Genomic DNA, 26,808 nt, shown 5'->3' with positions numbered 1-26,808 from the left:
AAAAAGACCTCACCGGACAATCAGCTCTAATGCGTCTTTTGGAGCAAAAATTAATGTAAGACCCAGTCTTATTTTAGGGTAAGACTGGGTGTAATATAATACTTGTTCTTACATTAATTTTTCCTCCAAAAGACGCATTAGAGCTGATTGTCTGGCTAGGTCTTATTTTCGGGAAAACATGGTAGCATAAGGAATATAGTCAATAATATTGTAATAACTAGGTATGGTGCCAGATAAGTACTAGATCTGTCAGGGTGATAGATGGGAATGGGGTTGGGGGCAGGGTGAAAAAGGTGAAGGCATTAAGAAATACTAACTGGTAGTTAATACAGTATGGGAAATACAATCAACAATGTTGTTAAGATCATGTAAGCTGCCAGATGGGCACAGGACTTATCGGGGGATCACATCAGGCTGTGTAAATGCCTGACCAATGTGCTATATACACCTGAAGAGCTGAAGTAGAATAATGTTGAATGCCAACTATAAATATATAAGTATGTATCACGGGATGTGGAGTACAACATAGGGAAGATCGTCGATGGTATTGTAACAGCTATGTAAGATGTCAGGGGTAGTAGCTTGGGGGGTGGCTTATCACTTTATGAGGGGTTTAAATGTCTAACTATTATGTTGCTTTGTACACCTGAAACTAATAAAAAACTTATTTTAAAAACTACACATTGCCGGTCCCCACCCTAATAGAAAGAAAAGTTATTTTTCACTTTATTATTAATCACTTTGTTGTAGGGAATTACTTGTGACTATATAAACACCGTATTTCTACCTTCTTTCCCCAAAAATAAGACCTAGCCGGACAATCGGCTCTAACGCATCTTTTGGAGCAAAAATGAATATAAGGACCGGTCTTATTTATATAAGGACCGGTCTTATTTTACTGTAAGACCGGGTCTCATATTCATTTTTGCTCCAAAAGATGCGTTAGAGCCGATTGTCCGGCTACGTCTTATTTTTGGAGAAACACTGTACTTTACTAGATTTAGTATCCATTGGCGATTTTTGCCTTAAATAGTTATTACTATGGTAGTTACCAAATGGTAACCTAGTTCCATCATTCCTTCTACATTTATTAGTTGGAATTCAGTTGTCTGATCAATAGTATGAAGAGGAGATGGAGCATGAGATGAGCTGTCAAAGTGAAGGAGTTCATCTTACTGTGAAAAGTTCATCTTCCATAGCCCAGAAGCCACGTGAAAGGGTATAGAGTCCAGGTAGAATGCCTCTTCCTTCTTCCTGATGGGTTGACTCTTTTATCGTTATAAAATGTTGCTCTTTATTAACATTTTGGTTTTAAAGTCTATTTTGTATGTTAGTACAAATGTCATACAAAATTAACTTTGAAGCTTTCATTTTTGTGCTGTTGGTACAATGTATCTTTTCCATCCAATATATTTGTATCTTTGATTCTAAAATATCTCTCTTGTAGACAATGTAGAGTGGATATTATTTTTTATCCAGTTAAGCCTGTATCACCAATTATTCTATCAATCTTCTACCAATTGCCTTTGATCACAACTACTGTTTTTTTTTTTTTTAATTGGGGAAGGGGAACAGGACTTTATTGGGGAACAGTGTGTACTTCCAGGACTTTTTTCCAAGTCAAATTGTTGTCCTTTCAATCTTAGTTATGGAGGGTACCGTTCAGCTTCAAGTTGTTGTCTTTTCAGTCTTAGTTGTGGAGGGTGCAGCTCAGCTCCAGGTCCAGTTGCCGTTGTTAGTTGCAGGGGGCGCAGCCCACCATCCCTTGCAGGAGTCGAAACCGGCAACCTTGTGGTTGAGAGCCCACTGGCCCATGTGGGAATTGAACTGGCAGCCTTCGGCGTTAGGAACATGGAGGTCTAACCGCCTGAGCCCGTGGGCCGGCCCCTTACCTGGTTTTTCTAAACGTAAAATATATGATGTGTGACAATTAAGTTCACGAACTTGTTGCAACTATGTTGCTAGTCTTTGTTTGATGTCAGAGGGGTTATTCATTATGAATTTGTACCAACTGAACAGTTAACCAAGTTTAGTATTTGGAACTGCTGAAAAGCCTGCATGAAAAACTTGGATGATCTGAACTTTTCAATGATTCATGGCTCTTGCATCACAACAATGCACCAGCTCCCACGGCACTGTCTGTGAGGGAGTTTTTAGCTGGTAAACAAATAACTATATTGGAACACCCTCCCTACTCACCTGATCTGGCCTCCAGTGGCTTCTTTCTTTACCTGAAGATAAAGGAAACATTGGAAGGAAGACATTTTGATGACATTTAGGACATCAAGGTTAATATGACGATAGCTCTGATGGCCATTCCAGAAAAAGAGTTCCAAAATTGCGTTGAAGAGTGGGCTAGGCGTTGGCATCAGTGCATAGCTTCCCAAGGGGAGGAGTACTTCGAAGGTGACCATAGTGATATTCAGCAGTGAGGTATGGGGCACTTTTTCTAGGATGAGTTCGCAAACTTAATTGTCTGACCTTGTGCATAACATAAAAAACTTTTAACCGTTTTTAAAAATTATTTTTATTAAATTTTTATAGGGTAACATTGGTTAATAACATATAAGTTTCAGGTGAACAACTTTATGATACAACATCTGTATACTCTTACAGTGTACTCACCCCGCAAAGTCTAGTCTTCCTTCACGTTGCCCTCCTCGTCCTCTCCCTACCATTCTCTTATCTGTATCTATGAGTTCTTTTTTTGCTTGTTTTTTGTTCGTTACTTTTTTTGGTTTCATATCTCACGCATGAGTGAAGTCTTATGGTTTTTGTCCTTTTTTATCTGACTTATTTTACTTAGCATAATTCTCTCAAGATCCATCTGTGTTGTTGCAAATGGCAATATTTCATCTTTTTGTATGGCTGAGTAGTATAACCATTTTAAATGTAGTTTCGTGGTATTAAGTACATTCACATTGTCATGGTACCACCACTTCTGTGAAGTTCCAAAACATTTACACCCCAAAAGGAAGCCCTGTCTATACCCATTAAGCAGTTGCTTCCTATTCCAACCGTCCCCCAGCCCCTGGCATCCACCAGGCTGCTTTCTGTGAGTTTGACTATTTAACATACCTCATATAAGTAGAATTGTACAACAGTTGTCCTTTTGCGTCTGGCTTATTTCACTTAGCATGTCTTCAGGGTTCATCCATGTTGTAGCATGTATCAGAACTTTGTTTGTTTTTATGGCTGAATAATGTTTCATTTTATGAATGTACCAGATTGTTTATCCGTTCATTTATCAGTTGACATTTCAATTTTTTTGTGTATTGTAAATAATGCTACTGTGAACATTGGTATACAAATGTCTGTTCAAATCTCTGCTTTCAATCATTTGGGGTATACCGGGAATGCCAGAAAAAAATGTATACAGGTGGACACTGGTCAGCGTTGCTCAAACAGTAGTTCGCCGTCATCAGAAGTGTCTGAACGCTGATGGGAACCACTCTGAGCACCTCTTGTCATTGTAGAAGTCAAACGTGACCTGTATTCATCTTTTGTTTTCGATATATATTATTACAATTTTAATACAGTTTTCTTAAACTGTTTATACATTTTTTCGCATCCTCTGTATGTTCAGAAGTGGAATTGCTGGATCATATAGTAATTCTATGTTTAATTTTATTTGAGGAACTGTGATACTGTTTTTCACAGTAGCCGCACCATTTTACAATCCCACAAGCAAGTAGTGCACAAGCGTTCCAATTTCTCCACATTTTGCCAACATGTTATTTTCTGGTTTTTCGTTTGTTTTATAATAGCTATCTTAGTAGAGGTGAAATGGTAACTCATGGTGGTTTTGATTTGCAGTTTCCTAATGACTAGTGATATTGAGCATCTTTTTCATGTGCTTTTTGGGTAATTATGTAACTTCTTTGTAGAAAAGTTTATTGAAGTCTTGCCCATTTATTTTTCTTCACTTTCCCAAATTCTATTAAAGAAAAAGCAATGATGAAAAATCTCTAGAATATAGTCAATTTTCTAGGACTCTACACTCGAAAATGTGACATTTGATTTCCAAACACATGCCAGAGCGTACATGGTTCCCAAATTGTACTAAGTAGGTGAGAGGCTGAAATCCTAAAATGTTCATCTTCCAACTTTCCTGAGTCTGTAGTCGGCCTTTGACTCGGCAGTAATTGCCTGAACAGCTACTATGGCTTCATTAATTTTTGTCTGTAGTTCCCTGAGCTCTTCTATATGCAGCAATCACAGAATTTGAGCATCTTCATCAAGATCTGCATCTTCTGTGTCAGAACCAATAATATGCTTGTCTAAAGCAATAGACAAGCCCTCTTTTGTATGATTTGCTTTAGCAACTGCATCCTGTGTCAGGCTCTCCTGGATCAAAATGGGAATTACCTTAAGCATTATCAGGTAATCACCATGCTGAATGTGAAGACAGCCAAAGCCATTACACTAGCCTTAAAATAAGGATTATTAACATCCAAATTGATCAGTGGCTCTGCATTTTTAGTTGCATTGTCAGCATTTTTTGTATTATGTGGTACCTCCACGTCCTTTTATTTTTCAGCCTTATCTCCATATTCAAGCCTAATCACTAAACCAAGAAGCCAGTCAATTGTTTCTTGTCTTCTTCTTTTTTTTTTTTTTACTGCTCCAGTCAACGAAAGGGAAACTTTATTGAAGCTCCAGGGCCAAGGGGTTTGGGCAGGAGGCCACCCTGTGAGCTGAGGTGGTGGAAGGCCCTTATTTGACCTTCTTGGGGCGTAGGTTGTTGGTGTGGCCACACTTCTTCTTGCGGCAGTTGACAGCACGAGGATGCAGGCGAGCATAACACTTGCGGCAGATCATCTTGTCACAGTTGTCCTTCTGGGCAAGCTGGCGGAGGGAAGGCTCAATGATACCACCTCGCAGACGAAGCACCAAGTGCAGAGTGGACTCTTTCTGGATGTTATAGTCTGAGAGAGTGCGGCCATCCTCCAGCTGTTTGCCCGCAAAAATCAGACGCTGCTGGTCAGGTGGGATGCCTGCTCCGCCGCCTCGTTGAAAAGAAAGAGCTTTCTTGTCTTCTTGAATCTTGAAAGGACTATTAACATATCTGAGATACTTTCTTTTTTTTTTTTTGTTGGTTCAGTCCAAATATTTTTAAAGTTTATTGGGGTGATAATTGTTAGTAAAGTTATGTAGGTTGCAAGTGTACAATTCTGTAATACATCATCTGTACATCATGTTGTGTGTGCACCACCCAAAGTCAGTTCTCCTTCCATTACCATATATTTGATCCCTTTTAAAAATATGGGGGCTGGCCCGGTGGCTCAGGTGGTTGGAGCTCCGTGCTCCTAACTCCGAAGGCTGCCTGTTGGATTCCCACATGGGCCAGTGGGCTCTCAACAACAAGGTTGCCAGTTCAATTCCTTGACTCCTGCAAGGGATGGTGGGCTGCGCCCCCTGCAACTAGCAACGGCAACTGGACCTGGAGCTGAGCTGCGTCCTCCACAACTAAGATTGAAAGGACAACAACTTGACTTGAGAAAAAAAAAAATATGGAGCGCTTCACGGATTTGCATGTCATCCTTGAGCAGGGGCCATGCTAATCTTCTCTGTATTGTTCCAATTTTAGTATATGTGTTGCTGAAGCGAGCACTATGAGATGCTTTTTTTTTTATTTTAATTTTTATTGGGGAGTAGTGGGGAACTGTTTTTCCAGGACCCATCAGCTCCAAGTCAAGTCATTGTTTTCAATCTAGTTGTGGAGGGCACAGCTCACTGGCCCATGGGGGAATCGATCCGGCAACATGGGTGTTATGAGCTCTGCTCTCTAACCAACTGAGCCATCCGGCCGCCCTGAGATACTTTTCAAAGAACTTGGGCCAGTCACTGCTGTGGATGTTTCTTAAATTACCTGTCTTCAGTCTCGTAGTGTCTGATTTTTGGGTCTACAAGCCAGACAACAAAGTTTCTAAATTCTGTTCCATCTTTGTAGTTGAAGCCAGCAGGGTCGTGGTAGTCAAGGGCCCTCAGCTTGTGTCGGAACATCGTCCCTGCCCCTTGCTCTGGTTCCCCAGGGTTCGGGCTTCTGCCGGGAGAGAGGCAAAGAGGTGCCTGCACACACGCACTGGAGACGCAGCGAGAGGGCCAAGTCTTTCCCATTTTTGAATTAGGTTGTGTTTTTTTGTGGTTTAGTTGTAGGAGTTCTTTATGTATTCTGGATATTAACCCCTTGTCAGGTATGTGATGTGCAAATATTTTCTCCGATTCTGTGGGTTGTCTTTTCACTCAGTATCATTTGCACATGTTTTTAATTTTCATTAAATCTTTTTTATCTATTAATATATTTTTTTCTTAGGTTGCCTATGCTTTTGGTGTCACAGTTGTTAAATTCAAGATCATGAAGATTTTCTCCTATTTTTTCCCCTAAGAGTTTGATAGTGTTAGCTCTTAAATTTAGGTCTTTGACTCATTTTAGTTTTTATATGTCATGTAAGGTAATGGCTCAGTTTTATTCTTTTGCACGTGGATGTTCAGTTTTTCCAGAATCATTTGATGAAAAGACTATCTTTTCCTCGTTGAATGATCTGGACCCTCTAGTTAAAAATTAATTGCCCATATATGTGGGGTTTATTTCTGACCTCTATTCTTTTCCACTGGTTTTTATGCCTGTCCTTATACCAGTACCACACTATTTTGATTACTGCAGCTTTGTAATGTTTTGAAATTGGGAAGTCACAGTTAACTTTTGATTTATGTGTATCTTTAAATTTATACAAATTTTTCCTCCCTCTATTATTTTTTCTTCCTCATGCCATTTATTTGTTGAAGAAACTGTCACTGGTTATATTGAATTAACCACATTCTGGATTTACTGATTTATAACCTCATGGTCTCACTTAATATATTCTTCTACCTCATGTTTCCTGTAAAGTGGGAGATTTTCAAATTTGATTAAACCCGGGCTCCGATTGCATCACATCAGACAGCACTTTTTGTTTTAGTTAGGGAAATTGTAAAAAGCAGGCAGAATGATATATTTAACCCCTCTATAGCTGTCACCTGGCTTCAACACTTACCACCTCACGCCAGCCTTATGACAAACCCATCAATTTCCTCCCTCCTGTATTTTGAAGCACTATAAACTCTGTATTATTTTTATAAGTTTCTTTATATTAATTTGGCATTTTGAACCACAATTTAACCTCATATTTTAACTATTAAAAGCTTGGAATCCTGGATATTATTGTTTCATTAAATCTGACCTATCTTATAAGTACATTTAGGACTAGAATATAATCTTGGCTTTTTTTGTGGTTCAAGTTTTGTTATTATGAAATATTAGGATGCTTTGTTTCAAAATATTAAAGGAAAAGAATTAAAAGTAAAGCATAATCTGAGTGGATCCAAAAAGAAAACTACAAGAATGAATTTGGGCTTTTATCAGTTTCAGAGACTGCTGCTATGTATGATACCGACATTCTCCTTGGGTGTCCGTCCAACCACCTGGTAGATCAATGGAAATCAGTGCTTTCTACACTCGACCACTTTATATCACTGTCTTTTATTACTTTCCCTATTGAACTATTTGTTCTAAGTAAATTGAATTGTCGAACCACTTGCTCTTTATTAGTCAAAGATTTAAATATATAAATACAAAAATAATGGGACTTCTATAATGCAGTTTTATGTTTTAAACTCTTAAATAGTTTTGTGAGGCTGTCACATGAGTTTAAGAGCACTAAATTGGTGGTATTTGTTTAAGTCTTTTAACTGTGTCATCTTAGCAACCACTAGATAAGATAATCCTTCTAAGAAAGGATTAGCCATTTTTTTAGTCTTTGGCTAGAAACTGCAAATAAATAGAAAAACCCAATAAATTCAAATGATGTTTGAAAAATGTAGAAATGCAGGTAGGCTTAATTGTGAGGTTACTTTTATTCCTTGTGATGTAATTTCAGAGAGGCAGCATAATCTAGAAATGAAAAGTCTGGACTTTGGATCACCTGATTCGAATACCAGCTCTACTGTTCATGAACTGGTTGATTTTGGTCAAGATATTTAACTGCTAAGGTTCCGTTTCCTCATCCCTATAATGTAGGGTTGAAAGATTTGACATGCTTACCATAGTATCTGGTTTGTAGTAAGTTCTGTAAATGACAAGTTATTGGTCATATTCCTTAGACTTTAGGAATTTTTCTCTCTCTGCTGTGTGTGAGCAGTTACAAAATCAGAATGTTAGAAATGGAAGGAATCTCAGAAGTGATGTGGTCCAAGACATTATTATTATTATTACTTTTATTGGGGAATATTAGGGAACAATGTGTTTCTCCAGGGCCCATCAGCTCCAAGTAGTTGTCCTTCAATCTAGTTGTGGAGGGTGCAGCTCAGCTCCAAGTCCAGTTGCTGTTTTCAATTTTTAGTTGCAGGGGGCGCAGCCCACCCTCCCATGCAGGAATTGAATCAGCAACCTTGTTGTTGAGAGCTCGCGCTCTAACCAGCTGAGCCATCCGGCAGCCACTCAGGAAGCTCAGAGGCAGCTGGTTCTCTTCAATCTAGTTGTGGAGGGCACAGCTCACTGGTCCATGCGGGAATCGAACAGGCGGCCTTCGGCGTTAGGAGCAGCGTTCTCAATTCCTAGGCCGGCCCTCTTTGAATGTTTTAAGTTTGTAGTCGAATTTGAGAGTTGTGATATTTAAAATGAAATTCCAGTCCTGTTATTACAGACTAACTAATGTTTATGAGGAATTTAACATTTCACTTTATTAATGTTTTTATCATTTCATAGGGGCCTAATCTTTTCCAATGGAACAAGCCTTAGGTTGTATTATGTTCTATAATTAAATTAACTTGAAATGGGGTCTACATTACTGGAAATTAATTGACAGCCAACTTTGGTTTACTGCAGTGTTTCAGAGGGAGGGGTCGGCATGGAAAGGCTCTGTTATATAGATTCTGACAGAAGCACTTATTATTTAGAAGTGAAAGTGCTTTGAATGATTTAACTTATTTTCAATTTTTTTTTGCAGTTGTAAATATAGTACCTATTCCTGGAGGTTAGGGGAAAATACAGGAGGTGATCTAATGTCAGTCAAGTCAGCAGTAAAATTTATATTTTGCACCTGAGTAGCTTTTTATAACAGAGTGATTGGTTACTTTTTGAGTAAAGATTATTGTAGTTAGTGTTGGTTATTTCTTCCAGTAGGCTATTTTATTTTTACTTCATTTATTTGATTTTGATCATGTTCACATTTGTTCGTTCTTCCTCCTTTCCATGACCCATACTGTTCTGGGCCTCTGAACCAGCAAAGCACAGAGCTGTGCTTCAGTAGCTTTTATACGTACTATTAGAGGCCCAACCCCACAGATTACCTGTGCTGTATTTGAATGGAAATATAAGATATTTTAAATTTGAAAATATTTTTTAGCTTGTTTAGCCTGTTGAATTTAATAAAAATAATATTTAATCTTTTCAGAGGTCGAAACAATAGCAAAGGACTGCCTCAGTCTTCGGTGAGTAACTTGAATGTTATTTGTTTGGAAAAATTGGTAACTAAAATGTGATTTTTTAAAAATTTATTTATTTATTTTTTGGTAAAGAGGATAGTTTATTAAAAGCAAAGGGTCAGAGCTCCCAAGTGGGAGGGGGTCTCAAATGGGGGTGCCCCTAAAATGTGATTTCTAAACCATAGGCTAAAAGCCAAGGGGAAAAAATTCCTTATCTTGAATTTTGTGTGAGATATCCTTTCTAGATCAAAATTGTTAACTGTATGTATTGTTTTTGATGATGACTCTGCATAAAAAGTAAAATTAATATTTTTCATGCATAATAATGTCATTTGTTCTTTTATGAATAACTGAAGGCAAATCTAAATGAGTAACTCCTAAAAGATAAGTGGGACACCAGAACTGGAGTTTGCTCACCTATTTAGGTTTTTGATTTTGAATTAACGCGCTATCATGTATTTCATGTTTTTCCTTTGGCTAGGGCCTTTTGGTTTTAAATTTCGGAACTTTATCAGTGAAATTAAACTGGGCACAAAAGGGAGAAGTTGTAAGTTCCATGTGGTAGAAGAAATAAATAAGAAGCTGTCACTAATTTTGGAGACTTTGTCTTTATTGGACAGATTTTCTTCTTTAGAATCAGGAGGACACACACTGTGTAGTATGTAATAAGGAGCTGTGTGGCTGATTAGGCCCTAGAGCACGGTCACTGATGAATGTGTGCTGAGAGAAGATAGCAAGGGTCTTCTACAAAGGTGCCCCGATTCCACCCCATTTATTTACTACGATATCTTAATCATCTTTAGTTCGTGTACAGGTCTGAGAGTTTTGATGTATACAATCGTGTAACCACCAACTCAAGTCAAGGTAATAGAATAGCTCCATCACTTCCAGAAATCCCTAAGCCACTTTGTAGGGAACCCTGTTCCCCCAACCATTGATTTGTCTTCTGTTCCTATGGTTTTGGCTTCCTCATACATGCAAGTTCACTTTTGCTTTTTTGTATCGTGGATAGTCAAAGCATTGTTAGTTGATATGACTGATTTCATTTTTGAAAACTTAAGCTTCTATTCTCTAAGGAAGCAAAACGTACGGTATTATAAACCTAACTAAATGTTTTGTAGCAAAATAAATGTCAACTTTAATGTGTATACAAGGATAAATACTGATTGCTAATAATATGTTTTCTTAATATTCCAGATTTCTTTTGATGGAATCTATGCAAATATGAGGATGGTTCATATACTTACGTCAGTTGTTGTAAGTGATCAGATTACTGGGGAGAAACTGCCTTGGGAGTAGAATAAAGTAATTTCATACAATTAAAATATGGATGAATGATTCTCTGTATAACATTTCTTAGGTTATGTTTAATTAGGATAATTTAGAAAAAAGAGTTTAGAACTCTACCCAGGTTATTGTAACTCACTAGAAAACCATTCTTGTCAACCTGCTTTGTACAAAATATTAGTAGTTGTCTTTAGTGCATTATCTTGTCACCTAATAAAGCTGGAGTAAGAAATACTTAACTTCAGTACTTAAGTTCATACTGCAAACTGTGAGCAGGTCCTCCTCGAGCATTTTGAGAATTCAGTGTTTTGTTGATGTTTTAAAATTTATAGTCAGTAAATACCTAATATGTTGAATGAAGCCTGATGAGCTATAAAAAGTAAATTGAAAATAAATTACCCCTATGACTGAGTAACATGCTTTTTTTTTTTGATAAACTAATTGTGTATTTTTAGGGATCCAAATGTGAAGTACAAGTGAAAAACGGAGGTATATATGAAGGAGTTTTTAAAACATACAGTCCTAAGGTAATTTTCACTGTTTTCTTTGTTAAATGTGAAACCACATGAATCATCAACTGTTGTATGTTTGTATGGCTTCCAGACAGTGTCTAGTAGTTTCTGATTTAGCAATTTATAGTTGTGAGTTGGGTATATTTGTCACATTTTCATGCTCAGTGCTTTACCTTTAAATCACTTTTTAAAACCACTTTGAATGATTTTGTTCTTAAATTTAAAAAAGTGATTATTTTATAGTCGGTTTGTATAGTCAAAAAGACTTCTTGCTTTTTGTGCTTATTAAAATATTTTGGCCTTTTCAAGCACTGTGAACTAGAAGAGGGACTGGGTTATTTCCATCATTATTTCCCCTTTAACGCTATTAATATGCTGAAGACAGATCATGCTAGATGAGAGGATTTTTGAATGATGGAATGGATAACAGGAATTTCTAAGAAAAAGAAATGATTATAAGTTTCTCTTAAGATGGATTATTTTTGCCAAAAGCATATAAGAATTAGTATCTTGCTGTGCTGAAGAATTTCTGTCAAATTTTATTTTATAAATGTTTGAATATTTACTCATGTTTTTCATTTTAGTGTGATTTGGTACTTGATGCTGCACATGAGAAAAGTACAGAATCTAGTTCGGGGCCAAAACGTGAAGAAATAATGGAGAGTATTTTGTTCAAATGTTCAGACTTTGTTGTGGTACAGTTTAAAGATATGGACTCCAGTTACGCAAGAAGAGGTGAGTTTTGGTTTCCTAAATATGCTTCATGGTTTATAAGATTATTCAAGCAGACTCTCTACATTGATCATATGGACTTTTTTAAAAAAAAGAAATATGGGCTTTTTAGAATAACTTGATTAGGACAAATGGGAATGTTACTGCAATTTTGTTGGAAAGTATTTAAAACTTCAGTGGAAGATTGGTATTTTTAGTAGAATAAATAATGAGAGTTTGTGTTCTATTAAAATAGTTTGTAAAGGATTTTCTCCAGTTTCGTGGTTAAGAATGCTACTGATTATACTCAGCTGGAATATTTCTTGTCCCTTTTCTACAATGCTTTAGTTTGTAAATTTTTCGTTTTATAATGCTTATAAATAACGTTTATAGTTTTATTATGCTTATAGTTCTATAAATGCTTTAGTTTTATAATCTGGAAAGAAATCAAAAGCACAGGGCTAAGGGAGAAAGGCAGAGAGCTATGGATAGAAAACGATTGTCTAATGAAGATGAAAATGGTAAAGAAGGTGAACACGTATATTTAAAAGGACATTCAGAGTATGGGTCCATGTTTGGAGAATATGAAAGTGATGATGTAATTATATTAAAATTTAGTATGTTTTTAAGTGTCTGTTGAGGAGAAAAACATAGGAATTGCTATTACTCATTTGGAGAGCACACTCTGCTGTGCTGAGTGTTCAAGAACATATTCAAAGACTCTTCTGGGCAATTTTTTGAATTTGGTTCTAAAATAGTTTTTACCTTGTTTAGCCTTTAATTGATTTTTCTTTAATCAAATTCTGTAGTCAGTTTTATGGCAAATTGTAGTTCACAACAATTTTTAGTTTTTATGATGCAGTCATGAAACAGCTGTTTTCGTTATGCTGATGTTTCTACGCTATTATTTAGAAGTTACGAGCCACCTGAAAGTTAAAGCTTTTTTCTAGGACCTCTTAACAGTGTTCTTACCTACAGTTGACATGCTTTCTCAGAAGCTAGCGGTGCTAGGTACTCTGTAACTGCTTTGCAGTGCTAATGAAAGCACTGTGTTCTGTACTTGTATCTTCTCAAATGTCTGTGTCTTCTTTGATCAACAACTCTTTGTCTAAGAGTCCTTCAGTGGCCTGTACTAGGCAACAAATCTTTTTTTAGTTTCTGCCTTTGGAGTTGATCTTGTTTATGTCTAGGAGCACAAAATTATACTATTCTATTGAAGTTCTTCACTGTTTTAAATTTGAAAATTAACGTTGGACATAAGCCAAAGGGGTAAATAAAATTTTAGTTGAATTTAGTACATAGCACTCAGGAAAAAGTATTGGCCACAACAACAAAATGTTCCCTACTCTTTTGGGTACCAGGCCATTTAGCTAACAGCCATTCACAGTATGCTTTAGTTTTTATTCTTAAGTGAATTGGCATTTCCCAAATTTGGAATGGTAACTATTACTTGAGATAATTATGGCATCCCATTTTTTGATTCTCTTAAATTAGCTTTTAAATTTTTATTTGTTTATTATTTTATTATGCTTTTATTTCTCAGGCAATTTGTGTTCATTGTGGAAAGCCAAGAAAATACAGATCAGAGCAATAGCTTTGACAGTTTTTTCAGTACACTCAGTAAAGGAATGAATGTATTTTGTTATATACATAAAAATATAGTTTTCTTGATGAGGACATACAATAGTGGAGTAATTTCAGGTATTTTATTTAAAGACTGTAGTGGTTTAGTGAATTATACAATTATGTCCAGTGTATAATATTCTGAAAATAGTATTATATCATATGTTTAGGAGTTCAGGTCCCTTAAGCCAGATTCTTAACACTCTCCTGGCAGAAGTTGCCCTTTATAAAAGTATTATTATGGAGATGCTATTAGTATAGAGAAAACTTTTTTAGAGTAATTAATTGGCATGGTTCATTAATTATAAAAATTAAGGAATTTAGGACTGTGTATTAAAAGACTTATTCAGCTTCCTAGTCTTCTTGAGTAAATGAAGGTAGGGTTTAACCATTGAATCTTAATACTGGGCTCATATTTTAGTCACCCATGGAATTTCTAAAAACGTCTAGTTCTCATTTCTAGAGATTCTGCCTTAACTATAATAACCTGGAAGAGGGTCTGGGAGTGTGATTCTGAGGTGCAGTCAGGGATGTGAAACCACTGGTTTCATGTCAGATCCTAGGAATGGCTCTGTTCTGGGGGTCTCAGGGATTTGTACTTTATTTCCTTTCTTCACAGTGCCCTTTATTTCTCTGCATTGGAGATTGTCTTGAGTAGTTTTTGCTGGTATCCGTTTGATACTCCTTTTCTCCATCTTAAATGAGCAGATGGATTGAGGTGATTTGTGTCTTATCTTTTTTTAAGGATTAATAGAAGTGAATGAGTGAAGATGGAAGTTTATTTCCTTTCTGAGCTTTTATCTTGTAATTTTCTTCGTGATAATCCTGTCAATTCTTAAAGTAGATAACATTATCTAAAATTTGAATGCATATTCTGTGTGTCAGACTCTGTGCTAAGTGTTTTATGTGCATTGGTTCCATTTATTCATCACAACTTCTTTCTGAAGTGGATAGATTCTTATTTACATGTAGATATGTAGATGAGGAAATTAAGACACAAGTAACTTGGTAAAGTGAGGACACAAATCCAGCACTCTCAAACTCCAAGTCATGTTCTTCAACATGTACTATAGTGACATCAATTAGGCGGTCTGATTTGTTGTTTAGCTGAATTGTGTCAGAATAAGTCTGCATTTACCTTAAAGGATTTCCCCACAAATAAAGCCAAAAGTGAAAACCAAAATTTCCACTCAGTATAACATGCAGATTTTACGTTGTTCACGATTCTTTTTTTTTTTTAAATCTTTGGCTTTATTTTTTAAGGAACTTTTTAAAGTTAGGATTGGAAAATTAGTGTTTTATCGTTTATTTGAATTCCATTGCAGACAGATCTGGGATACTTTCATTTTAGGGCATTCAGCTGCCTTTGTCTCTGCATCTGTCTACCTTGGAATTGGCATATTATTTCAGTTTGCTTTTTAAGTTGGTTTCATGTCTCTTTCCCATGTCCCTTTCTCACTTGGTTTTCTCTTGCTGCTCTTCCTATTGCTCTTTTATTCATATTTTGCTCTTTGATTTAATACCCCAACTCAACTATATTTTAATTTTGTATCTTCTAGTTCCTTATCCCCTTTTCCTTTATGTTTATTTCTACTGCTTTATTTCCTTTGTAGTATTCTCAGTCTAGAGAACAGGGGTCAACAAGTTTAATGTCTGTAGGCCAAATCACATCTATCAGTAAATAAAGTTTTATTGTAACACAGTTATGCCCATTCCTTTATGCGTTGTCTATGGCTGCTTGCATGCTACAGTGATACGAGTGGAGTAGTTGTAATAGAGACTGGATGGCTTGCAAAGCCAAAAAATATTTACGGTCTTGGTCCTTTACAGAAAATGTTTGCCAACTCTATCTAGTCCTAGATAATTTTTCCTACTCTATTTGGGCTATTAGGGCTGATCAAAAATATATACTATACTGGCTTTGGTGAAATAACATAGAACATACTTCGTCTCTAAAGTCATGCTTTGACTGTAATCTAATATTGTGTAATTTCACTTAATTCCTTCTTTGTGACCATTCAAATTGGATTTAGCCTGAAGAGTCACTTTTGCTTTCCAGCTCCTTTGTCACAATAAGTGAAAAATCATATATGATTATTGGAAATGATCTCCTTTATCAGCTGTCTGCCCCCTCTTGCATCTACAGATTTATCTTCCCCCTTGCCATCTGTATTCTCTTTCCTTTGATAGTTAGTAGAGGGGATGTCTCACTTCTTGTTTAATCTCGATTTCTCCAGTCAAGCCCTTGACTCTGCCCATTCTGCCATTCCTGAGTTCTTGCTTTTTTATATTACCTCTCTGTTTCTGGACTCAACTTCTTCCTCTCCATTTAATCCTTCCCTTTAGCCTGAAAACCTATTCCAGTCCCTCTCCTAAAAAGGCTCCCTTTTAATCCTGAATTCTTCTAGGGACTGTCCTTTCTTCCTTTCTTATCCAAACTTCGTAACTGTTTTCTATGGACTCTTCATCCCATTATAATCTGCCTTTTATACTTACAACTTGGAGACTTCTGAGGCACCCAGTAGCCTCTAATTGCGAGGTCCTTTGGAATCTTTTAGTCTTTACTGCTGCATTGGACACTGCTGAATTCACCATCTTTCAGAAGCTGCTTTTCTGTTTCTCATGTGTCTTATTAATCATTCCTTTACTGCTTCATTCTTGGGCTTTGTTTTCATCACACGGCCCATAGGTATTTGTATTCCCAGTGTTTCTTTTTTTTTGCCCACTGCTCTTACTACGTGTCAGTTGCTTATACACTCTCATAATTTCAGCTACCACATGTAAGCCCTCCCCAGCATGGCTGTATCATTGTCCTTATACCGTGTTGTATTATATTTAGATGTTTCTTAACCCCCTTTATACTTTGAGCTCCTTCTGTGGGGATATTGTAATTTTTTTTATCCTCAAAGCTAGCACAGTGTTTTGGCACATAGTACTGGTGTAGTATAAATGTCTTTTGAGTGAATGAAATTAGAGCTTTCGATACTTTTGAAGAAGCACTTTCATGTAAAGAATGGAAAAGCTGTAAGTGGTCTTATGTATACAGCCCACCAGCAAATACTTATTGAGCTCTGGAATGTGTTCATTGCTGAGCTTGTTGCTATGGACAGTACAGAGAAATTCAAGACTTAATCTATTTTGGATCCCTTTTGAGACTTTAGTGAAACTGTATACCCTCACCGTAGAAAACACATACACAGACTTCTACGTTTAATTCCATGGTGTTCACAGTTCCCTAGGGAGTTCATGTACTCCACGTTAAGCTCTGCTCTGGGCATTTTCAGTGTTGGGGACACCAAAGCATGTGGAAGAATTCAAGAAAAATGTAATGGTGAAACTGGTGGCATTGAATTCCAAATGGAGTCCAGAGACATGAAGAATTCTGTAGGTTGTAGTTGTTGAAGGAAGTTGGGATGTGAACGTGTGATTAAAGAGCATTGAGAAATAATGTCATACAGATTATTTTATTCTTGTGTTGCATTATTGTGTTCCCATGTTCCCATGTCCTGTAGGTCTCATAGGACAAGGTCCTGTGAGTAACAGAGAGGCATCTGTTCTGAAGAGAATGACGTTAAAAGTGCTGGGTTAGTCGTCTAAGGAAGAGGCAGATCCCAGAGCAGGATATGGCGTGGGAAGCCTTGGATTCTGAGGAGTCCAAATGTGTTCCAGATTCATTTATGGTTGGTGCTCTAGGAGGGCGGGCAGGCCACAGCTTTGTAGCTGAGCAGGCACAGTCGTGGAAGTAGTGCAGTAGGCTCTATAGATGGGCAGGAAGTGCTGAAGTTGGGCGGGCAGGGGCAGCTTGAAAGCTGGACAAGTGGTCAGGATCAACAGCCTGCCCTTTGGGCAGGAAGGGGGAGGGATCCTGTGGTAGGTAGGCAGACGGGGTTGATGGGTAGACAGGTGGTCTTGTGGCTGCAGGCCGTCCAGGTGGCTGAGCAGGAAAGTCCTATAAGGAGGTTGGCTTAGGCCTGTGGTTTGGGGAAGTAGCTTTTCTAGAGAGCCAACTCTGAGTAACTCCATGTTTTTATACTCTTTTGTTAAAATGACCAATAGAAAGTTGACTGCCTCAGCTTTGCTGTGGGCTAGTAAAAGAAGGATATGTGTCCACGCTGGGGCCTAGTGGTAAGTGGAGATTAGCACTTGCTGAAGCCAGTATGGAGGTGGCACAGGTATTACTGAGATTAAAAAAAATAACAGGTAAAGAGGAACAGGTGATGAGAAGCCGAACGGAGGAATGTGAGGTACACAACAGGGAAGTATTACAGGTTTATTAACATAAGCTCTCCTTCCATTTATATAAATGGGTTTTTATACATTTTTAGCACATACAGAGATTCTCTGCTGTATGCTTCATGTGTATGCTAAAGTCAAAGCAATAACTCCATTTATTAAAAAGAAAAAAGAAACAAGCAAACAAAAACCTACAGTATAAAATTGAATTTTATTTAGAGAAATAAAAATATTGTTTACTACTAATAAGAGTAAGGTGGTCTGATTCAGGATATGTGTATGTATGGAAACCATTGATTTCTGTTTAACAGCATTAATTAATCAGCTGGATAGTATAAAATAAAAACATTCATAATGGGAACAGAATTTAAAGTGTGTAGAAATAAATGTAGTATATATGGATAAGCTGAAGACTATAAAAACACTACTGAAGGATAGAAAAGATTTGACTAAACGGTGAAACATGCCATACTTTGACTGGGAGTATGTAACACTATAAAGTTATCTCCTCAAAGTAATCTCTAAAGATCTTATCTCTATTTTTGTAGAACTTAACAAAATGATTCTAAAATTTATAAGGTAATATGTATTAACAGAAGAATTTTGGAAATTTTTCTACAACAGTCAGGAAGGAGGACTTGCCCCCCACCAAACAGTAAAATGTATTAGAATTAAAACATAGTTATCATAGTGACAAAGAATAGAGCATCCAAAACAGACAAAATTCATATAGATTTTTTGTTAATATGTAATACAGATAACACCTAAATCTGGAATAAAGGTGGATTATTCAGTAAATTGGTGTTGGGACAACATTTTGGGGGAATTAGATTCCTACTTCATACCTATCACCAAAATAAAACCTAAATGGTTAAAGAGGAAAGTGTTTTTAAAAAACTATATAGAAATTCTAGAGCAATCTATGAAGTTATATCATTTTGATATGGGGAAAGACTTTATAATCATGACCACCAAAGCAAAAATCCATAAAATAAAAGATTGAAATACTTGATTATAAAAAAATTAAAGACTGGGAAGGCTGGTTAGCTCAGTTGGTTAGATCACGGGGCTCTTAACAACAAGGTTGCCGGTTCGATCCCCACATGGGCCACTGTGAGCTGGGCCCCTGCAACTAGGTTGAAACAACGACTTGGCTTGGAGCTGATGGGTCCTGGAAGAACACACTTAAAATAAAAACAATTAAAAAAAAAATTTAAAGACTTATATTTGTGCAGAAGTACCATAAGTTTTATTAGATGCTCCAAATTGGGAAAAACAGAATAAAAGTTTTATAAATGGCTATTGAACATATGGAAAGCTAGTCCACCTCACTACTAATCAAAGAAACGTAGTTTTAAAGCAGTAGAATATGATTGTTTATCTGTCAGCTTGCTGAATGATAAGACTGAGACAGATTGATACTACTACCTTAAGGTAGTGAGGGACCCAGAAAGCGGCATACTCTGCCTGTGGGACAGTTTAAGTCAAAACAAGTAGCATTCTTGAACTCTAGGAGGTAATTCAGATGAGTCCAGGATATTTTCAGGAAGACAGTTTACTTAGTAGTATTATGTAATGGCAGGATAGTCTCCCCAGTTCCTGTCTGGTTTTAGTTTTATTTTCTCTCTTGCTCTGCACAGTCTCGGTGGAGTCTTATGAATAGCAAATACATTAAAACTAGTAATAAAGCAGGGCAATGAAAGAATGTAGATAAATTGCCTCCATTTTAGTTTCTATTCCATCTAACTAAATAGAAATTGATTGCTTTTTTTACCCAGATCGGTCCTGGCAAAGAGTTTTAAGTGAGCATGTGCATGTAAACTGTTGTTCTAGTTGACATTAGAAAACAACAGTCTGAATCTGTAAACTGTTCTATATGTTTGCCAAGGAAGCAGAAAGGTGTTCTTATAGCTGTAAGAGTTGGAATTATTTTCATTTACTAACTTTTTTTTTTTTTTTTTTTTTTTTTACCTATTTCAGAACACTGTTGCTATAGTTTTGAGAGTAAGTTTTCATAAAAAGACTACTGTGTTGGCTAAAAGCACTCGCAGTTCAGTTCCCATATTCTGTCTTTTGATTCCTAAATATTTCTGCATTTACTTTTTTTTGCCCTAAATATTTTACAAAATTACTTTGTTTCCCTTTTCCTTTTTCTCTCTCTCACTTTGGAGATGAAAACAGCCTTTTATACAAAACTGCTCAGGCTACTCTTTCAGATGGCATAGACTAAAGGCTCCTCCCTCCCCTCAGAATGGGGCTCTGGAACCAGGACCCCAATGGAGAAGGTGAAAACAGAATGCTCACCTTCTGATGCCCCACCTCAGAAAAATCTTTCTATTGGCATGTTTGTTAGAATTTCTTCTAATGTCTTTTGGAGATAATGTGGGAATTAGAAACCGAACATTTTGTGGTTTTACCTTGTTTTATAAATTTATAAATGAAGTGGCCTTTCATTTTTCACCTGTTCTTCTGGCTTTGCTGTAGAATTTGGTGTGCGTTTGATGCTTTGGAGTCTTGATTATATTGGTCATCGTTTAGATCTTTCAAAGGAATCTCTGGTTTTTGGTTTAAATTTTTTTCCCCAATACTTGATTGACTTTTTTTTTTTCCCTTGAAAATTTGCCTTTAAATTTTATTTTAGATGTTTTGGTTGACTTTTTAAGGTCAAACACAGCAGCATTTTAAATGATAAAATTTCTGAATGGTTTCAGCTCAAATTTTAATTTAACTGATTTAGATTTTAAGAAAATTGCTTTTCAAATGTAAATTACAGATTACAGTGACTTTTATGTTATTAGCAGGCTTAGTAAAACGAAAACAAAATATTTTATCTTAAAAATATTTTGCCAAAATTTTAACCGATAATCCAATTTATACATCTCACAAATAGTTTGTTAGTATGGAAAATAAGAACTACTGCTTTTCAATATTTAAGTAGGATGCATTTTTCTCAGAAATATTTTTGTTTTTATCTTATTTTATCATAGTACTATAACATTTAATTATTCATTTTATATAGGAAGAATATGAGATTTCTTCATTATTAATGCATTGTGGAGCACATTGGCGCTGCCTAAATAGAGCTATGGGCTCCAAGCACTTTATTCAAACCTTTGATCAAATATTGTAGCATCAAAAGCATTTGTATGGTTATTTATGAAGCCCTCTGCCTTGTTCTCTTTCTAAATGGTGCATTAATTGAGATGTCTGTCCTGTTTCCTAGTCATATTCTAGGCTTTTCTGTTGGCTTCCACAAGAGGGACAGAGACACAAATTAAATTGCAAACTGCATTTTTTTTTTTTTTTAAAGATTTTTATTGGGGAAGGGGAACAGGACTGTATTGGGGAACAGTGTGTACTTCCAGGACTTTTTTTTTTTCCCCAAATCAAGTTGTTGTGCTTTTAATCTTAGTTGTGGAGGATGCCATTCAGTTTCAAGTTGTCCTTTCAGTCTTAGTTGTGGAGGGCGCAGCTCAGCTCCAGGTCCAGTTGCCATTGCAGTTGCTAGTTGCAGGGGGCGCAGCCCACCCTCCCTTGTGGGAGTCAAACTGGCAACCTTGTGGTTGAGAGGACATGCTCCAACCAACTGAGCCATCTGGGAGCTCAGCGGCAGCTCAGCTCAAGGTGCCGTGTTCAATCTTAGCTGCAGGGGGTGGAGCCCACCATCCCTTGCGGGACTCAAGGCATCGAACAGGCAACCTTATGGTTGAGAGCCCACTGGCCCATGTGGGAATCGAACCAGCAGCCTTTGGAGTTAGGAGCACGGAGCTCCAACCGCATGAGCCACCGAGCCAGCCGCAAACTGTATTTTTAATGCAAACAGTACTTTATGGTTTGCTTTTCCTTATCAGTTGATTCTTTTCAGACTTGGGTCCAAAGGGTACTTAGGTCAGATCTCAGAAAAAAAAAGAAAGTGATTTGAGTGGTTTGGTTTGATTCTAACTAGAAAACCATAGTCTGTTTTTTGTGTGTTTCTTTAAAATTTAGTTTTAACAAAGCAAGTGATGTTTGGACTGAAACTTACAGATTTAACATGATAAACTTATAGATTTAACACGCTGTCCTTTTCCTTGGAGTTGCTTGCTGCTCAGAAAAGAACTCTTTCAGGTGGTTTACTGTGTTTCTTAGAGCTCGTTTCTTCTGCTTTCCCTCCACTGTATTTGCACTTTTGAAGTTGACTTTTGAAGTTGATCTCTTGCTTATTTCAGCTATTCTGATAGCTTCCACCTCAGTTTTCCTTCTAAGGCTCTGTCGTATTTTTCCTTGAGTGGTAAATTTACTTTGAGTTATAGGACTCTGAAAATTTTTATGGAGATCATAGTCAGAAGTAACTACTGCTCTAAATTGTATTATTTTGTTGTCAGAAAACAGAGAATAATGGTATTTTCCTCATAGTTGCATATGGCTACCAGGAAGAGAAGACCTCCTCACACCTTTCTGTGTTAAATACTACATTTTCAAATTGTGTAGGCCTTGTAAAAAGTGTGTTGCTGGGCTTTTACGTGGAGGACATCCCTTTTGAGTCTTTCCAAGGTAGCTACTAAGTAATGCAGTTTCTTTATTTCCACACGACTAAATGTCAGATCCCAAAAGTTATTCACATCCACGATAAAACCTGATTTATGTAATTTTTCTCTTACAGGAATTTAGATATTTGAGGCTTTTGTAGCCTTGCAGTTTTTCTAATTTTACCATTTGGCTGTCATTTAAAGAGAAGAAATGACTAAAACTATAAGTTATCCGTGTGATTCAGTTTCTGAGACCGATATGCACAGTGTTTAAGAAAGCCTGTGTTTTATTATTAGTTTTAAAGAAGGCAGTGTGCAAAGACATTAAGTAGCTTTACATCAGGTTACTATAAAGCAGATAGTGATGAGGGTTATGATTATTAGTCTGATACATTATTGTCAATCAAATACGCGTTTACTGATTTGGATGCAGAGCAGTGTGTCTGACAGATGGAAACAGTCACCTGTATTGTGACCATTGTTACCTGAAAGTTGTCAAAATGAGTGCCAGTTCAACTAAAGGTAGACAAAAGGGAATTTGTGTTTCCCACTTTAAACTTTCTTCCTACTAATATTTGTATTATTTTGAACCACCAGAAAGTATAGTAAGGATCAAGCCCTAAATCCTGAAAAACCAGAATGTTTGCTGCTTAAATATGTCAGTCTCTTGAATCGCATACCTCTGTTAAGATCAAGGCAAGACAACATAGGACCCTGGATAGTCTGAAGTTTCCCAGAAAAATGTGTCTTTTGCCCTCTTAGGCCACATAGTTTTGCAAAGAAGTAAAGATTTTGTCTATTGTAATACTGACATTTTTCTTCACTGCTGAGTCACAAGATAGCATTGTAGAAGTAAAAGATTTCAAGCCTTAAAATAACCCCAGCTTTTGAATTACCTTTCTTTTCTTTCTTTCTTTCTTTTTTTCTTTAAAGATTTTATTGGGGAAGGGGAACAGGACTTTATTGGGGAAGAGTGTGTATTTCCAGGACTTTTTTATTGGGGAACCGTAGTGTGTTTTTCCCAGGACTCATCAGCTTCATCCAAGTCAAGTTGTCCTTTGAGTCTTAGTTGTGGAGGGCGCAACTCAGCTCCAGGTCCAGTCGCCATTGTTAGTTGCAGGGGGCACAGCCCACCATCCCTTGCAGGGAGTCGAACCGGCAACCTTGCGGTTGAGAGCATGTGCCCCAACCAACTGATTCATCTGGCCACCTGGGAGCTCATTGGCTTCATTTTAGTTGCGGAGGGCACAGCTCCCTCGCCCATGTGGGAATCGAACTGGCAGCCCTGTTGCCCAGAGCTTGTGCTCTAACCAACTGAGCCATCCATCTGCCCCTGAATTACCTTTCAATAAGGTAAATTTTCTTTTATTTGGGACCACTGTCACCTAGTCCTTATTACCTGGACTGTTGAGAGCAATACTGGATTTAAAAAAAGAAAAGTTTTCTTGAGATATTGTGCAGCTGTTACTGATCAATTTTACAGCATCTTCACCCTAACAAGAAGCTCCATACCCTTTGGCAGTCACTCTCCGCTTGTTATCAACCTCCCCAGCCCTGGAACTACTCATCTTCTTTCTGTCTCTATAAATTTGTCTTTCTGGACATTGCATGTTAATGGGATCATACAGCATGTGGCCTTTTGTGACAGGCTTGCTTCACATAGTATATACTGTTTAAGGTTCATCGATGTGTAGCATGTATCAGTACTTCTTTCCTTTTCATTGCCAATTAATATTCCATCGTATGGATAGACTACATTTTATTTATTCGTTTATGAGTTGATAGACATATGGGTTGTTTCTACTTTTTGAATATTATAAATAAGGCTCATGTGCAAATTTTTGTGTGGACATTATATTTTCAGTTCTGTTGGACATATAACTACCGTGTTTCACTGAAAATAACACCTACCTGGACAATCAGCTCTAATGCGTCTTTTGAAGCAAAAGTTAATATAAGACCCGGTCTTATTTTACTATAAGACCGGGTATAAAACATCACATCACAATCACAATCACAATCACAATCACAATCACATCACTCACCACATCATCACAACACAAACAAACATCACTGCCGGGTCTTATGTTAATTTTTGCACCAAAAGACACATTAGAGCTGATTGGCTGGCTGGGTCTTATTTTCGGGAAACACGGTAGGAGTGGAATTGCTGGGTCATGTGGTAACTTTATATGTAACCTTTTGAGGGAAATGCTGAGCCATTTTCTAAAGTGGCTGTATAATTTTACAGTCCCACCAGCAGTGTAGGAGGGTTCCATTTGTTCCATATCCTCACCAGCATCTGTTTTTGTTTTATCTTTTTGATTACAGCCATCCTAATGGGTGGGTATGACATGGTATTTCATTGTGGTTTTATTTGCATAGCCTTCGTGATTAGTGATGTGCGTCTTTGCATTGGAGATGGGTATATCTCCCTTAGAGAAATGTCTGTTTAGATCCTTCTCCGCTTCTTAAATTGGGTTATTTGTCTTTTTACTACTGAGTTGTAAGAGTTCTTTATTCTGGATAACAGTTCCTCCCTTGTGAGACATGGTTTGCTGTCATCTTGGGAGAAATATTTTCTCCCATTTTGTAAGTTGTCTTTTCACTTTCTTGATGGTGTCCCTAAAGCACAAAAGTTTTGAATTTAGATGATGTTCCATTCATCTGTTCTTTCTCATTTGTTGTTTGTGCCTTTTTGTCATAGCTAAGAAAGTTGCCTAATCTAAGATCAGGTAGATTTATTCCTCTGCTTTCTTTTAAGATTTTTGTCGTTTAAGCTCTTATATTAGGTTGGTGCAAAAGTAATTGCGGTTTTTACAATTATTAACGTTTTAAACCGCAATTATTTTTGCACCAACCTAATATGTATGATCCATTTTGAGTTAATTTTTGTATAAAGTTTGAGGTAGGGGATCCTACTTCATTGTTTACCTCTAGTTTTCCAAGCACAATCTGTTGAAGACTGTTCTTTTCCTATTGAATTGTCTTTGTATCTTTGTTGAAAATCAGTTGACTAATAAATGTGAAGATTTATTTCTGGACTCTCAATTCTGTTTCGTAGATCTTTGTGTCTTTATGCCAGTATTGCACTGTCTTGATTATTGTACCTTTTATGAAGTTTTGAATTTGAGAAGTGTTAATCCTCAAAGTGTGTTCTTCTTTTCAAGATTGTTTTGGCTATTTTGGGTCCCTTGCATTTCCATGTGAATTTTAGGATCATCTTGTCAATTTCTGCAAAATGACAGCTGGGATTTTGAATCTGTACATCAGTTGGGGGGGTACTACCATTTTAATAATGTTATATCTTCCAGTCCAAGAACACTGTATGTTTTTCCATTTATTTAGGTCATCTTCAATTTCAAAAATGTTTTGTAGTTTCGGGGTACAAGTTTTACACTTCTTTTGGTAGCTTTATCCCAAAGTATTTTATTCTTGTGGATGCTATTGTAAATAGAATTTTTTTTTCATAATTTCATTTTCAGTTTGGAGCAATCTTCTTTTACAGTCTTTATATCCAACGAATATAAATCTTTCTTTTGACTCTTAGTAGGATAAGCACTATAATCTTTGAGTCCCTCAGTGAGAACACACTTTGAGCACATCTGCTCTGTTACCTGTTGCTGATAACCACTGTCTTTAAGAAAGCCTGTGGTTTGTTTATTAATTTGCTTCTCTACCCAGTGCCATTTATGTCTGCTTTGTAAGATGCCTTCTCTGCAATAAGCAAACAACTTTGTAATTATTATTTTGGGAGGTCATATTTTTATTATTTTTTCGTAGTTTCAAAGTAACTATATTTTACAAAACAACTTCTGGAGATAAAAGCAAAATATTTTCCTTCCATATCATTTCCTTCCTTTGAAGCAAATGATAAAGTAGAATGGTCATTCATTTTACTACTACACTGGACAAATAAAATACTTATTATAGATTGAGTCTTAGAAGCTAAGCTTAGCTGGATTTGCTCTTTTTGCTCATGATAGTGCACTTCCAAAAAAAATTCACATTTTTTCATCCATTCTTTTTCTTCAAGCTGCTTGTAGTGAAATAATACAGATTCAAGGATTCTTTTAGTTTAAGTTTGGGAAGAAAGTTGTAGCTTTTTCTTCATTTTTAAGTTGCTCTGTAAACTTTTTCTTGGTAATGTTAATTTGTATCCAAACATTACTATAATCTCCAAATTAACTTTTCCTCCAAATTCCATCACTTCCATTTAATCTTGGACATTATTAGCACAAAAAAATTCTTAAGCATTGCTTTTATTATGTCATCAAAAAGCTACAGTGGCCAATATTGCTTACAGAATGAAGTTTAGGTGCCATACTTTGGCACTCAGGGCACTTCCCAATGGGACCTCTCTTTTTTCAACCAAATCTCATTGCCTCTACCAATGGCTGCTAAACTTGACTCATTTTATTTTTAGCATAGAGAAGTTCTTTCTCACTGACCCCAATGAAATCTCATGC

General features: G+C 36.7%; 2 protein-coding genes, 1 non-coding gene and 1 pseudogene across 23 annotated transcripts in view; 1 reads left to right on the top strand and 3 right to left on the bottom strand.

The window, feature by feature from the left end:
- The window catches only part of ATXN2 (ataxin 2), a 111,587-nt gene that overhangs the window by 31,883 nt on the left and 52,896 nt on the right, over positions 1–26,808 (top strand). For all 21 annotated transcript variants that reach the window (XM_033097379.1, XM_033097367.1, XM_033097376.1 and 18 more), the window contains exons 2-5: positions 9,435–9,471; positions 10,663–10,722; positions 11,208–11,279; positions 11,849–11,999. In XM_033097379.1, the coding sequence (XP_032953270.1) occupies positions 9,435–9,471; positions 10,663–10,722; positions 11,208–11,279; positions 11,849–11,999 (320 nt within the window). The remainder of the gene's footprint in view (positions 1–9,434; positions 9,472–10,662; positions 10,723–11,207; positions 11,280–11,848; positions 12,000–26,808) is intronic.
- Positions 4,096–6,006, bottom strand: LOC117017310 (RNA transcription, translation and transport factor protein-like; annotated as a pseudogene).
- LOC117017452 (ubiquitin-60S ribosomal protein L40-like) lies at positions 4,607–5,016 on the bottom strand (the record flags this gene model as incomplete). Its single annotated transcript, XM_033097661.1, has 1 exon — positions 4,607–5,016. A coding segment is annotated over one exon (300 nt), but the record flags the coding sequence as incomplete, so codon positions are not given.
- LOC117017903 (U6 spliceosomal RNA) lies at positions 5,508–5,614 on the bottom strand. The gene has a single exon (XR_004422137.1). It is a non-coding gene; the product is annotated as a U6 spliceosomal RNA (small nuclear RNA).

This window comes from Rhinolophus ferrumequinum, chromosome 25, assembly GCF_004115265.2.
Source record: "Rhinolophus ferrumequinum isolate MPI-CBG mRhiFer1 chromosome 25, mRhiFer1_v1.p, whole genome shotgun sequence".
Taxonomy (NCBI): domain Eukaryota; kingdom Metazoa; phylum Chordata; class Mammalia; order Chiroptera; family Rhinolophidae; genus Rhinolophus; species Rhinolophus ferrumequinum.
The sequence above is the reverse complement of the archived record's forward strand: the minus strand, read 5'-3'. Positions and strand labels throughout refer to the sequence as shown.